This window comes from Ilyonectria robusta (assembly GCF_021365365.1).
Source record: "Ilyonectria robusta strain PMI_751 chromosome Unknown BGZ61scaffold_23, whole genome shotgun sequence".
NCBI lineage: Eukaryota > Fungi > Ascomycota > Sordariomycetes > Hypocreales > Nectriaceae > Ilyonectria > Ilyonectria robusta.
Genome location: NW_025764457.1, coordinates 723,588 through 736,796, shown reverse-complemented (window position 1 = coordinate 736,796; position 13,209 = coordinate 723,588). Strand labels below are relative to the sequence as shown.

General features: G+C 52.9%; 1 protein-coding gene across 1 annotated transcript in view; it reads right to left on the bottom strand.

The window, feature by feature from the left end:
- BGZ61DRAFT_592111 (uncharacterized protein) overlaps nt 1-12,684 on the bottom strand; it is a gene marked incomplete at its 5' end in the record, with an annotated part of 30,331 nt that extends 17,647 nt beyond the window's left edge. The window contains 2 exons of the mRNA XM_046256713.1: nt 42-7,664; nt 7,734-12,684. Coding sequence (XP_046099086.1) covers nt 42-7,664; nt 7,734-12,684 — 12,574 coding nt within the window. The remainder of the gene's footprint in view (nt 1-41; nt 7,665-7,733) is intronic.
- Between the last annotated feature and the right edge of the window lie 525 nt (nt 12,685-13,209).

Below are 13,209 nucleotides of genomic sequence, written 5' to 3'. Positions count from 1 at the left end.
ATAGCCTCTACCAACGATGGGGCCCTCCAGAAGAAGCTCACCGACGCATCCGGGAGGGAGGAGGGAGTCAGTGTTACCCGCGTCAACAACCCAAACAAGAGTGCCGATTCCGTTTCCAATATTCATAGCATCCTCAGGACTTGAGGCATTATCATTGATGATACTCAAAGTAGTACATTCGCTAGGTCCATATGCGTTGAGAACTCGCGCAGAGCCCCACCAAGCCTTGATGTCGTCAAGCCGCGGCGCCTCGCCCCCCAGCATAATTGTCTTCAAATCAGGCGTGTGATCCGGGGAGATTAGCTGGGCGACGGAAGGTGTGAGGAAGATGATGTTGGCCCTTGAAGAAGCTATGCTTTGTGCCAAGTTGCTCTTGCGCTCATCGTCGTGTGGTACACATAAGCAACCCCCTGCCGCGAGCGTCATAAAGGCATTGAGAACTGCAGCATCGAATGCGTACGACGAAAAGTCATAGAGCCTTGAGTCTTTTGTGAAACCAAGTCTCGGTGCTTGGTAGCTCATAGCAGAAGCGAGGTTTCCATGGCTAAGAGTCGCGCCCTTGGGCGTTCCAGTGCTACCCAATGTAAATGTGACATAGCACAGCGAGTCGAGGTCAGGTCTTGGAAGATGGCCAACCGCTCCGTTTTTGATGTTTGTAAAAAGGTCTGGAGAGATTGTCAATACTTGAGAGCAAAGCTGTGAGCCGATAGCCAGGTTTGCAGTAGACGATACGATCAGCTGTGACTGGGCTTGTCGGACAATAGATCGGAGACGCTGTGTCGGAAGAGACGAGTCTAGCAAAACAAAGGCGGCCCCGGCCTTGAGAACGCCAAGCATTGCCACTGTAGTCCACACTGACTTCTCGAAACATAGGGGAATTATCATATCTAGCACAGCTCCAGCTTGAACTAACTGCCCAGCTAGTCCAGTGGCGAGCTCGTCGAGCTTTCCGTAGGTCAGCTCGCCGTCCCAAGCGGACACAGCGATTGCGTTAGGTCGAGATCGTGCTTGGTCTTCGAATAGCTCATGGACACATTTTTGAATCTGCGCTGGGAGGATCTTGTTCCATTCCCAAAGCTGGGCGAGGTCCTGCGGCATGAGAAAGTTGACGTCTTTCAAGCTCCGCTCAGGAGGGGCGCTTCCAAGCTGCTGCAGGACGTATTCCAGTCGGTGAAGCAAGTTTCTCACAACTTGGGTGTTGATGATCCTCGAGTCGAAACTGGCTCTGGCCAAGATGTTTTGCGGCCCCAGTTCAATCTCTAGCATGAGAGCATAGGTGTTGAACTTCCGCCGTTGATTGCCATCCTGCCAGGTACCAAGCGCATCCTCGGGGACACTCGTCCCTTGCGGTTGAACGACGAGAAGCGTCTGGAACTTGCAAGCTTCTTGCGTGTTTGGAGAGAATCTGGCAATTCTGTGCAGGCCCGTCTGTTCAAATGGGATCATTTCTGTGGCCTGCAGATGGACAGCCTTCAGGTATTGCGAGACACTCTGCTCGGTGTCCAACTTGACACGCACTGGGACCGTCGCGATAGTCGGGGCAGCCACATTTTCGATCCCGGCAACTGGCGCATTACGCCCATTGACCGTGACACCAAACAGAATATCGTCCGAGTTGATCATCTGCTTCACGACCAAGGCCCAGGCGGCGCGGATCGAGGTAGCTGTCGTGATGCCAAGGGATTGTTCCCGCGGGCGAGCAAGATGATGCTCCATAACTTCATCTGCAACAGGCTCTTCGATAGAGGGCGGGCAGGCTGGGAATGGCACAGCCTCACTGTCTGGATGAGCGTTGCGCCAGTAAGCCGCCGTCTCATCTTCATTTTGATCCTTGATGTATTTGATGAAGGCTTGGAACTGAGGGCCTTGATCGATCGCCTCCCCGCGGTAAACCTGGTTGACCGCTTGCGTGATAATGGGAAGCGACCATCCATCGTACAAGGCGTGATGAAGTGTCCAGACAAAGTAGTGAGCGCCTTCTTGATCTTTGATGAGGGCGTATCGAGCAAGGGGTTGACTGAGTCCCATTGGGTTTTCCTTGTCGGTCTGGGTGTACTCCTCCAGTGAGATCGCCTCATTCCATTGGATTTTCTCATCTAAAACCACTTGCATGAGACCAAGATCCTTATGTTGCACAATCCTGGTGCGCAGGATTGGCATTTGTCGAACCACTTCTTGCCAGGCGTCATGGAAGGTGGTCAGTCGAACATCGGGCGATAATTCCAGGATATCCTGCATGATGTAGTCTCCAGGTCTCTTGGATGTCAATGACAAGAGACCTTCCTGCAGTGGCGTACATGGATACATATCCTGGACAGCACCAGATGGAAGTTGATACTGTGAGGAGATTCCTTCAATGACAGAATCAATGTCTACCGAGTTTTCGACGAGGGCGAATGGAGAGATATGTTCAACGGCGGGATCCGTCAATTGCATCCCCTGATCGGCTAAATCACCGAGTAGAGGATGCCGGAAAACGTGGGCAACAGCCAAGTCAAGTCCGGCCTTGCGAGCCTGCCCTACAACCTTCATTGCAGCAAGCGAGTCACCTCCAAGCCGGAAGAAGTTATCGTCAATTCCAATGCTTGTAGCATTCATGTTGAGGACCTGCGCCCAAATCTTCTGCATCTTCCGCTGTTCATCTGTCGTGGGTTGTCGAGTTTCTCCGCGGAAGCCCGTCCGCGTCTGGACACTGCCCGCAAGGGCGCTGCGATCAACCTTACCGTTTTGATTGACGGGGATTTTGTCGAGGATATAAATAGCCCTAGGGATCGTGTATGATGGAAGCTGAGCGCGCAGCATCTCTTGAAGTTGCTCTCGAACCTTTTGCCTGAGCTGTTGACGAAGAGGTTGGCTGCTGAGAGTATGGGCTGGTCGGTCTTGAGGATCAACAGGGAATCGAAATTGGACTCTGCTTTCTCCTTGAGCTGGAGTCTGACGGTGGAATACGGCGTCGAGTCCACCGTGTTGGATGTATTGCCGGGCGCAGCTGATTTCGACCCTATAACCCGCTGCTTGAGCGATATCTGCCAAGTCGACGGCAGAGAGTGAAGAGCAAAGACGGGCCTTGTCACGAGCTGACAGTATCCAGTCACCGTCGAGTCCCTCTTCCGCAGTGTTGTCAAGCGACTCGATGACATGTCTCTCGGTGATGGTCTTGCTATACGGAATGTTGCTCACAGCCACGACGGATGAGGGCGAGGTGTTTTGCAAAGCACGGAGTAGTGACTTGCGATCCAACCTGTCCGCCATAAAGTCAATCCACTCATTCCCCACGTCGTAAATCTTTTGGTTCTTGGACTTCGCATGGATAACAGCCGCGTACCGATAGCAACTGAGCTCGTTGGTGGCCTTCATGCGCTTGGGGATGATTTCGACATGGCCGATGAGATGCGGCAGACGGCTTGGTAGAGCTGTGAAGAAGGCCGGGTCGACAAGGAGCTCCAGCTCACTCTGCTCAATCTCAGCGATTTTGCGCTGGACGTCGTCTTTGCTCGCATTCTTGCCGAGGACATGCAGGGCCTTGGTGATTCGGAACTGCTTGTACAACGCGTGCGAGCGCATGTCGCCGCAGAAGACTGTTTTCATGCTTTGTAGTTCGAACAACTCCTCGATAGCCCTGAACAAATAGTCTTGACTGGGGAAATACTGAGCAACCGAGTTGATGATGGCAAGGTCCGGTGAGACAAACTTAGAAAGTCGGCTGATGTCTACCGCTGTGCCCTTGTGCATCTTGACCTTGTCTGCAAGACTGGGAATTGTCTTGGCGGTTTTCGTGACGAAAGACACGGCTTTCTGGGCAGGTTCTAGACCGATATAGCTTTGAAGGCCTTGGGTCAGGTTGAAGAGGATCATTCCCGATCCTGTTCCAATCTCGAGGATGTTTCCGGATGGACCTCCGTTGAGAATCGTCTCGATAGTGTCGTCTAGCCACTCGTTCATTTCCGTCTTGTCGATGTCGCTTCCATCATACATAGACGTCCAGCTCATGAAATCTCGGCCCACTGTCTCGGGCTGTACATCGTCAATGCCAACGTATAAATCCTCGTCAAAAGCGTCCTCCCAAACTTCCATGTGGTCGGTTTCTTCGTGATCATCTGATTTCCCATTACTGGGCTCAGGGACATCCGGGATCGTGACGAATCCAACGATTTGCGGATCTCTGCCATCTCCACTCTGCAGAATGGCCACAGCATCGCTGACAGAGTTACGACTGCGAAGAACGTGTTCAATTTCGCCGAGCTCGACACGCTGGCCGCGAATCTTGATCTGTCCGTCCATGCGGCCAAAGAACTCGAGCTGCCCGTCTACCGGCCGGCATCGAACGTAATCTCCTGTGCGATACGCTCTGGTCGGGGTTCCGTCGATCGTGATGGACACGAATCGATCAACATTTCGCTTGGGATCGGAATAGCCTCTCGCCAAACCATCGCCTGTCACAACGAGCTCTCCCACCACGCCAAGAGGCACCAGACGCATCTGTGCGTCCATAACGTAGGCGCCGGAGTTGCGGACCGCTTGACCGATAGGAACACCGTTGGTATACTGCTCGTTTTCGTCTAAGCAGTACACAGCGCTGGCAATGGTGTTTTCGGTGGGACCATAGGCATTGATGACCTTTGATTTCACGAGCTTCCGGGCTTTGATCATGTCTTGCGGATCGGCCCGATCACCAACCCATAGGATGTGCAACTGACGGATGGTAGCCGGCGACTCGAGGAGATATTGCTTCAGTAGCGCAGGTGTGAAAAGGGCAGCTTGCACGTTCTCTCGGCTGAAGACTTGGGCGAGGGCTTTGTGATCCAAAACGACCATTGTATCAGCACAAACCAGAGTTCCGCCATTGAATAAGGCAGCGTAGATTTCCAGCGTGGCTGCATCAAAAGCAATATTGGAAATGTGAGCGATGATAGGCGAGTCAGGCAAGTAGCCGGTCATCTTGCCCTCTCTAACTCGGCGGACAATGGCGTGATGGTCGATCATGACTCCCTTCGGCTGGCCAGTTGAACCAGAAGTGAACATGACATAGGCAAGGCTGCTAGCTGTGGGTGAGGGCAGGGAGACCTTCTTGGGGTTTTCTTTCAACACTTCTGCGATGCGAACAAAGGCAACATCCTGGAGTCGAGTCGCCGGGAGCTTTGCCTCATGACCGAGAAGTACCAGCTTGTGGCCTTCGATAGAAGACAAGACGGTTTCCAATCGCCCAACTGGGATTCTAACATCGAGAGGCAAATACGCCAGGTCGGCCTTTAAGACGCCCAGAATGGCCACGATCGTCTCACAGGAGCGAGGTGCAAATACTCCCACAAGCGATCCAGCAGGAAGCTCTCTTGCCGCAAGTGACCGAGCAACAAGGTCTGATTGCTGATCCAGCTGAGCATATGTCAGATGTCCTGACGGGTCTTTAACTGCGATTGTGTTGGGATGGGCAGCAACACCCTTGCGGAAGATGTCGACAATGCTAGAGTGTTCGGCAAAGGCAGACTTCGGAACCTTGATCAAGCCCATATTATCGAGCTTGGCGTAGTCGTAGTCGGTTAACAGAGGCAACGACGTAATCATGGTGCCAGGTTCGTCCAGGCCCAGCTCGAGGACTCGCCGGAACACCGACAGCATGTTTGTGATCGTTTCCGGGTTGAAAAGGTCCGTTGAGTACAGGATATGTCCCCTGTAAGCATTCTGTTCTTGGAAGAAATGAAGCTCGAGGTCGAATCGCGTCGATTCTGCCACGGCCACGGCCTCAGTCTCCACTCCTTCCAGCGTAAAGCGGTTCAACTCCATCTGAGAATGGACGGTAAACACAATCTGGACCAGCGGGTGTCGCGACAAGTCTCTATCCTTTTTAAGCTTTGAAACAATATCTTCAAAGGGGACATCTTGGTTGGCGAAGGAGTCAACGGTTGTTGTGTGGACTTGTTGGACCAACTCATCAAAAGTCTCATCTTCGACCTTGATGCGGAGACACTGCAAATTAACGAAAAATCCGATCATGTCCTTCACTTCAGATCGACTGCGGTTGGCGTTTGCGGTACCAATTGTGCCATCATTTGCGCCGGTGAGGCGGAAATGAGCTGCTCGGAACGCAGCAAGGAGCACAGTGAAAGGCGTCACCGAGCGTTCCTTACAGAACCTCTGCAGCTTCTCATAGAGTGGACCTTCGACCATTAGGAATGCTTCGCCGGCCTTGCTGGATGAAACAGGAGGACGGGGCTTATCACACAGCATCTCAGCGGGCCGGCTTGTTTGCAACTGATTGACCCAGTAGCCGAGTTGTCGTTCATGTTCTTCAGCTTGAGCGGGTTTTCTCTGCCAGAAAGCGAAATCCTTGAACTGAATGGACAAAGGCTGTGCCTTGGATAACGGGTCCTGTCCTCGAACTGCCATGGAGTAAAATGCGGCCAGGTCCTTGCGAAGCACATCGACCGACCAACCATCAGACACGATATGGTGCATCACAATCGAAAGAAGGTGGTCTTGGTTTCCCATTCGATACAGCTTCACTCTCCATCCAGGTTCAGTCTGCAAGTCAAACGGAGTGACCTGGTCGCGTTCCAGCGCACGCATGAGGCCTTCCTCATCACCAATCGACATGTCCACCACGTTGAGATGCTTCTTTCGGAATGGATGTACGTGCTGCAAGTTGACACCGTCTTGAGATGAAAAGACGGTTCGGAGGGTCTCGTGACGGCACTCGACCGCTTGTAGCGCTGTGTTTAGCGCGCTGAGCTGAAGCGGTCCTCGAAGCCGCAGAGCACACGGGACGATGTACCAACTCAGACCAGAATGTAGCTGATCCAAGAACCACAAGCGTCCTTGGGAGAATGATTGCTCGTAGGGACCCGTTATCTCGGCTTTGGTAATTTTTTCAAGTTCACTTTGGCTGGAACGCTGCTGGCTGGCGACGTGTTGTAGTCTGCGGCAGCGGAAGATATCAGCAACTGATATTTCAATGCTAGCCTTTCTGGCCTCGCCGACCACTTTCATTGCCGCAATAGAATCGCCTCCAAGTTGGAAAAAGCTGTCGTCAAGCCCAATGGTCTTAGCGTCAATGTTGAGGACTTCAGACCAAATCTTCTGCATGAGGCGCTCTCCCTCAGTTGTTGGTTCTCGCTTCGGGCCTCGTCCCTTGGTGTGCATCTCGGCCAACTGCTGGGCAGAAAAGGAGCTTCCGATTTCACGTAGTTGTTTCCGGAAAATTTTCCCCGTTGCTGTCATCGGGATGTCGTCCATAACGAAGAAAGCGGTAGGAACCATGTAGACGGGGAGATGCTGAGAAAGCTGGTCCTCGACGTTGACAGGGATTGAGATCATCTTAGCTGGTGCAGAGTGCGATCCGTTAATTATCGATCCGTTGGTTTCTGCATTCTTGTTCATCTGAAGGAACACAACCAATATCGGCCTGGAGCCTTCTCCTTGTGGCGTGATAACTTCAGCCACAACTTTCTCGACGTCGGACATGCACTTCTGCACCTGGTATTCAACCTCTCCGAGCTCGACTCGCTGACCTCTAATCTTGACCTGGGCATCCTTGCGTCCCATGAAGGTCAAGCTGCCGTCCTTGCTGTATTGGACCAAGTCACCGGTCTTATACAGTCGCTCTCGACGCCCTTTTCTGCCAGGAGTGCCCTGAAGTAACCACTTAGGGTCGTCGATAAATGCTTTTGCTGTTTTCTCGGGTTAGTTGAGATAGCCACGTCCAACAAGAGGCCCTTCGAGAAGCAGCTCGCCGGTACTTCCAGGAGCGAGCAGCAGATCGTGATTCTCAGGGTCGACAACCCAAGTAACCAAACCCGCTCCTTTTCCGATACGGACGGCGTCTTGAGGAGTAGCAGGGTTGGCATTGAGCGTACTCATGATGGTGCACTCGGCTGGTCCGTAGGCATTAATCACATGGACCTTTCCCCACCAGCGAGTAGCATCGTCAACGGAGACAGCCTCTCCGCCCAAGATGATCGTCTCCATGTCTGGTACTGCGTCTGGGTCGATGAGGCGTGCCACCGAGGGCGTCAGATCTGCGACAGTCACTCGCATAGTCTGCATAGCCTTGCCAACGTTATCCCTGCGATCTGTGTCAGCTGGGATGCATAGGCATCCTCCCGTCACGAAAGTAGCAAAGGCATTCTGCACCGCGGCATCAAATGCGTAAGATGCAAAGTCAAAGACCCTAGAATCCTTAGAAAGCCGCAGAACCTGTGCTTGATACGTTACCCCGGAAGAAAAGTTAGTATGTGTCATGACCGCCCCTTTAGACGTGCCAGTGCTGCCAGATGTGAAAACTGCATACATGGCAGTCGAAGAGGACTGCATATGCCGCGTTTGGGTTTTCCCCGGCCTGTACTTGTAAATCGAGTCTGCATCAACCTGGATAACTGTCTTTGACAGCCGCGAGCTGAGTTCTAGGTTGGCGGTCGACGACAAGATCACGTTAGTATTCGTCTGTTGGACAATGCTCTGCAGTCGCTGCTCCGGTAGAGACGAATCCAGGAGTACAAAGCCACCTCCCGCCTTGAGGACGGCGTACATAGCGACCGGCGCCCACATTGACTTCTCAAAGCAAAGCGGAACCAGGACTTCTGGCTGGATTCCGGCGCTGACAAGCTGGGATGCCAGCCGAGTAGAAAGATGGTCGAGTTCGGCATAGGTCAACTCGCCATCCCAAGCGCACACAGCTGGGGCGTTGGGCTGCTTTTGGACGCGTTCAGAGACCAAGTCGTGGACGCATCGCTCGACAGGTTCAGGAACAGCGCTGTTCCAATCCCAGATCTGCTCCAGATCCTGTGACGGTACCAACTGAACATCCGCCAGAGCCTGGTCGGGGCTGGAATGGTCAAGCTGCTGCATGACATGTTCGAGTGCGTTGATCAATCTTTCCACCATCCATGACTCGATAGCCCTGGAGTCAAAGCTAGCTGTGGCCATAATCTTATCCCCGGAAAGTTGCAGCTGAAGGACCAGGCCATACGTGTTGACAGACTCGGCTTGGTTGCCATCTTGGGGTTTCCCAATCACATCCACAGCATCATCCTCCTGGGGGTGGACAACAAGCAAAGTCTGGAACATACACGCTTGCTTGCTGTCGGGAGAAATCTTGGCAATTTGCTGCAGACCCGTTTGCTCGAAAGGAATCATGTCTGCGGCTTGCTGTTGTACGGTTTCAAGATAATCAGAGATGGTCTGGTCTCGCTCCAACCTGATGCGCACTGGGACTGTGGCAATTGTCGGAGCTGGCATCTCATCGATGCCGGGAACAGGAGCATTCCTGCCAGAAACTGTAACACCAAAGACGATATCGTCAGAGTTGGTCATGGATCCAGTCACCAAAGCCCATGCCGCGCGGATGAGTGTTGACGCCGTAATCGCGCGGGATTGTTGGGGAAGTGAAACCAGGCGCTCTGTGAAGGTGTCTGCGACTGGCTGCTGGACAGATGGCGGCAGAGCTGGGAATGGTGCAGAGTTGCAATCACCCAGAGACTGTCGCCAGTAATCCGTCATTGTCTTCTCGTCTTGCTCCTCGATGTACTTGACGAAGGCGTTGAAGGGAGGAGGCTCCTTGATAACCTCGCCACGATACGCTCGAGCAACCATCTTCATAATCAGCGGGAGTGACCAGCCGTCATACAGAGCGTGGTGGGCCGTCCAGACAAAAGATCGAGTGTCCGCCTCTTGCACAAGACCATAACGTGTGAGGGAGTGTCCTAGATCCATGGGCAGTTTTCGGTCGTCTTCGATATACTCCTTCAATGAGCTTGCTTCTGTCCAGTGGATCTCTTCGTCCAAGACCAGCTGTACGAGACCAAGAGACTGCTGCACAATGCGTGTGCGCAAGATCGGGATTGCCTTGACTATTTGCTGCCATGCATTTCGGAATTTGTCAATGTCAATGTCGGCAGGTAGTTCTAGTGTAGATTGCAGGATGTAATCGCCGCTTTGCTTCGACGTCAACGCTACAAGACCTTCCTGAAGAGGTGTGCAGGGATAAGCATCCTGTATCCTGGTTGCCTCAAGTCCATACTCTGCAGATAGGTCTAGAATCAGGGAAGTGGTGTCAACTCCATCACCGAGGAGCGTAAATGGCAAGATTGGCTCTGTAGAGCTGTTTTCCACCTGGACAGCCTGGCTAGCGACCTTGTGGAGCGTTGGTTGACGAAAGATGTTGGCCACAGACAGCTCGATGCCAACCTCGCGAGCCTCACGCACAACTCTCATGGCGGCGATAGAGTCGCCTCCAAGGCGGAAAAAGCTATCGTCCAGGCCGATTTTTCCAGGCTCCATGTCGAGGATCCGAGCCCAAATTGCTTGTATATGTTGCTCGGCGGACGAAGTCGGTTGTCTCTTTGGCCCCCTCGTGCGCGCCTCAGCCAGCAAGCGGGCTGAGAATGACGCGCCTATCTCTCGCAGTTTTCCTCGGTTCAGCTTTCCATTGCTTGTCATCGGAAGGGCCGTGACGGCAAAAAAGACTGACGGAACCATGTAGCTTGGCAAATATTCCTTCAGCTTCACCTCAATATGGGCAGGAATTGGTAGAATCGTTGCTGGTGTGGAGTCGGACGCCTCCAGATAATCGATCTGAAGAAACACAGCCAACACCGGAGTTGCGCTTTTAGCTTTGGGCACAACGACTTCTGCCACGGCGTATGAAGCCTCGGGCATACACTGTAATACCCAGTGCTCTACTTCTCCGAGCTCAACTCGTTGACCTCTGATCTTGACTTGGGTATCCTTTCGGCCTACGAAAATCAGGCTTCCTTCGTGGTCGTACTGGCCGAGATCTCCGGTTTTATAAAGCCTGCCAGATCTCCCTGGTCTGTTTGGTGCACCTCGTAGTAGCCAAGTTGGGTTCTGGATGAATGCGGCCGCCGTCTTTTCCGCATCGTTGAGATAGCCTTGGCCGACAAGGGGTCCTTCGAGGAGGATCTCTCCAACACAGCCTGGAGGCAGTAAACGGTTGTGATTGTTGGGGTCCACAATCCAAGTCGAGACTCCTCTTCCCCTTCCCAGTCGAACAGCCTCCTCAGCATTGGGCGCAGTGCCGTTCAGGTGGCAAAGAGGAGTGCATTCAGCAGGAGCGTATCCGTTGATTACTCGGACCTTGCCCCACCAAGTCTTCACGTCATTGACACGGATCTCCTCGCCAACAAAAGTCATAGACTGGAGCTCAGGGAGGTCTTCAGGAGATAGAGTTCGGGCCACGGAGGCAGTGGTGATGAGAGCAGTGGCCCGAGAGGAAGCTATGCTCTCTACTAGCCTGTCTCGCCTATCTTGGTCACTTGGCACACATAGACAAGCGCCTGCAGTGAGAGTAGTAAAGACATTGTAGACGGACATGTCAAATGAATATGCAGAAAAGTCGAAAACTCTTGACTCTGAGGTGAATCCAAGACTCTGCTTTTGGTGGTGCAGAGCGGAAGCAAGGTTTCGGTGAGAAATGATTACACCCTTAGGTGTTCCAGTACTTCCTGATGTAAAGACATTGTACATTGTCGCTGACGGGTCTACTGGGCGCAGTTCTTTGCTTGGCTGACTCTGCAAATTTGTAAAGAAACTGGAGTTGATGGTGATGACCTTTGGCGCGAGACGGGAGCTCAAAGCCACATTGGAATCCGAACATAGGATAACCTTTGCTTTTGTTTGCTGAGTGATGGACTGAAGGCGTTGTTCGGGAAGATTATAGTCGAGGTGCAGAAATGATCCGCCGGCCTTCAGCACACCGAGGATGGCTACAGTTGTCCACACCGACTTCTCAAAGCAGAGCGGCACCAGCACTTCAGGGCCAACACCAAGGTTGACGAGTTGGCCTGCTAACCTTGTTGCGAGCTTATTGAGCTCTCGGTAGGTCAAATTGCCGTCCCAGGCCGACACTGCTGGTGCACTGGGCTGAGCCAGCCCAATCTCCTCGACGATGTCGTGAACGCATCGATCAACGGCGGCTGGAACCGTCTTGTTCCATTCCCAGATCCGCTCTAAATCCTGGGGAACGATCATTTCGATCTCTGCCAATGTCTGCTGGGGGACGGCACGATGAAGTTGTTGCATAACATGTTCGAGTCCCTTGAGCAGGGTGTTCACTTGCCACGACTTAATGACCCTGGGATCAAAGCTGGCTCTTATGTTGGGCTTGTTCAGGCCAAGCTGGGCCTCGATCACTAGAGCGTGATTGTAGTTCGGTTGCTGTTGGATGGCGTTCTCGGCGTCGTGGTTCTCGTTCGAGTGGACAAGCAGCGTCTGAAAGGCGCAGGCCTGTCGAGCCTCGGAGGATACCTTTGAGATTTGATCCAGACGGGTTTGCTCAAACGGGATCATCTCTGTCGCTTGCTGCTGGACCTTCTTCAACAATTCCGACACTTTGTCGTCGCGGGCCAACTTCACCCGCACAGGAACTGTTGCAGATGGCGCGGTGTTGACATCACCATTTGCATCCCGAGAGGAGACGGCGGCGCCAAACACAACATCTTCGGAATTGCTTGCAGTTCCAGCAACCAGCGCCCAGGCAGCACGAAATAGAGTCGATACTGTAGTGTCGACGACACTATCCCGAACGCATGGGAGAGGGTGTTCAATCACCTCCTCTGGCACTGGCGTGTCTATGGATGGTGGGAGCCTCGGGAACGGCACACTCTCATACTCAGTTAGAGCTGTGCGCCAGTAGTTGGCCATTCCCAAACTGTTTTTGTTCTTGACAGCCATAGCTGTGGCTGTCCTCGGACGAGGTATGTTAGGGCCTAGGATATTGGTTAGTGACTGGCGTCCTTTGGCTCAGACTTGATTTAAGCTCGCAAGTATCATACCTTAGATCGTATCTGAGAACCGCTTGTCGCAGTATCTTACTGCGAAAACAGCGTCGTCGGCCGAAAGCGTGAATTCTGAATTCTGGCCGCGTGTGTTCCGGAATTTCAGATGTGCTGTCTGAAGAAGAACTGTCTTGGGTGAGCTAGCAGTACCATTTATACACTACGTGGTCCCGTTAGGCAAATCCATTCCAGCCCGCTTCAACTACTATTTGTCCACGGGCCAGCCTCCCCGGATGAATGTCTCTAACTTCCTACTTGCTCTCCACCGGTTTCAGTCTACTTTGACTCAGCATCCCGCTCCCTTCGACGGCAGTGTCTTTGTTATTACATAATTTAGACTACCTACGCAACGGCTACCGGCCCGTCCTTAGTGGAGGTGGCTGATGCTCCGCATATCATACCGCTCTTTGACGCCAGGGAA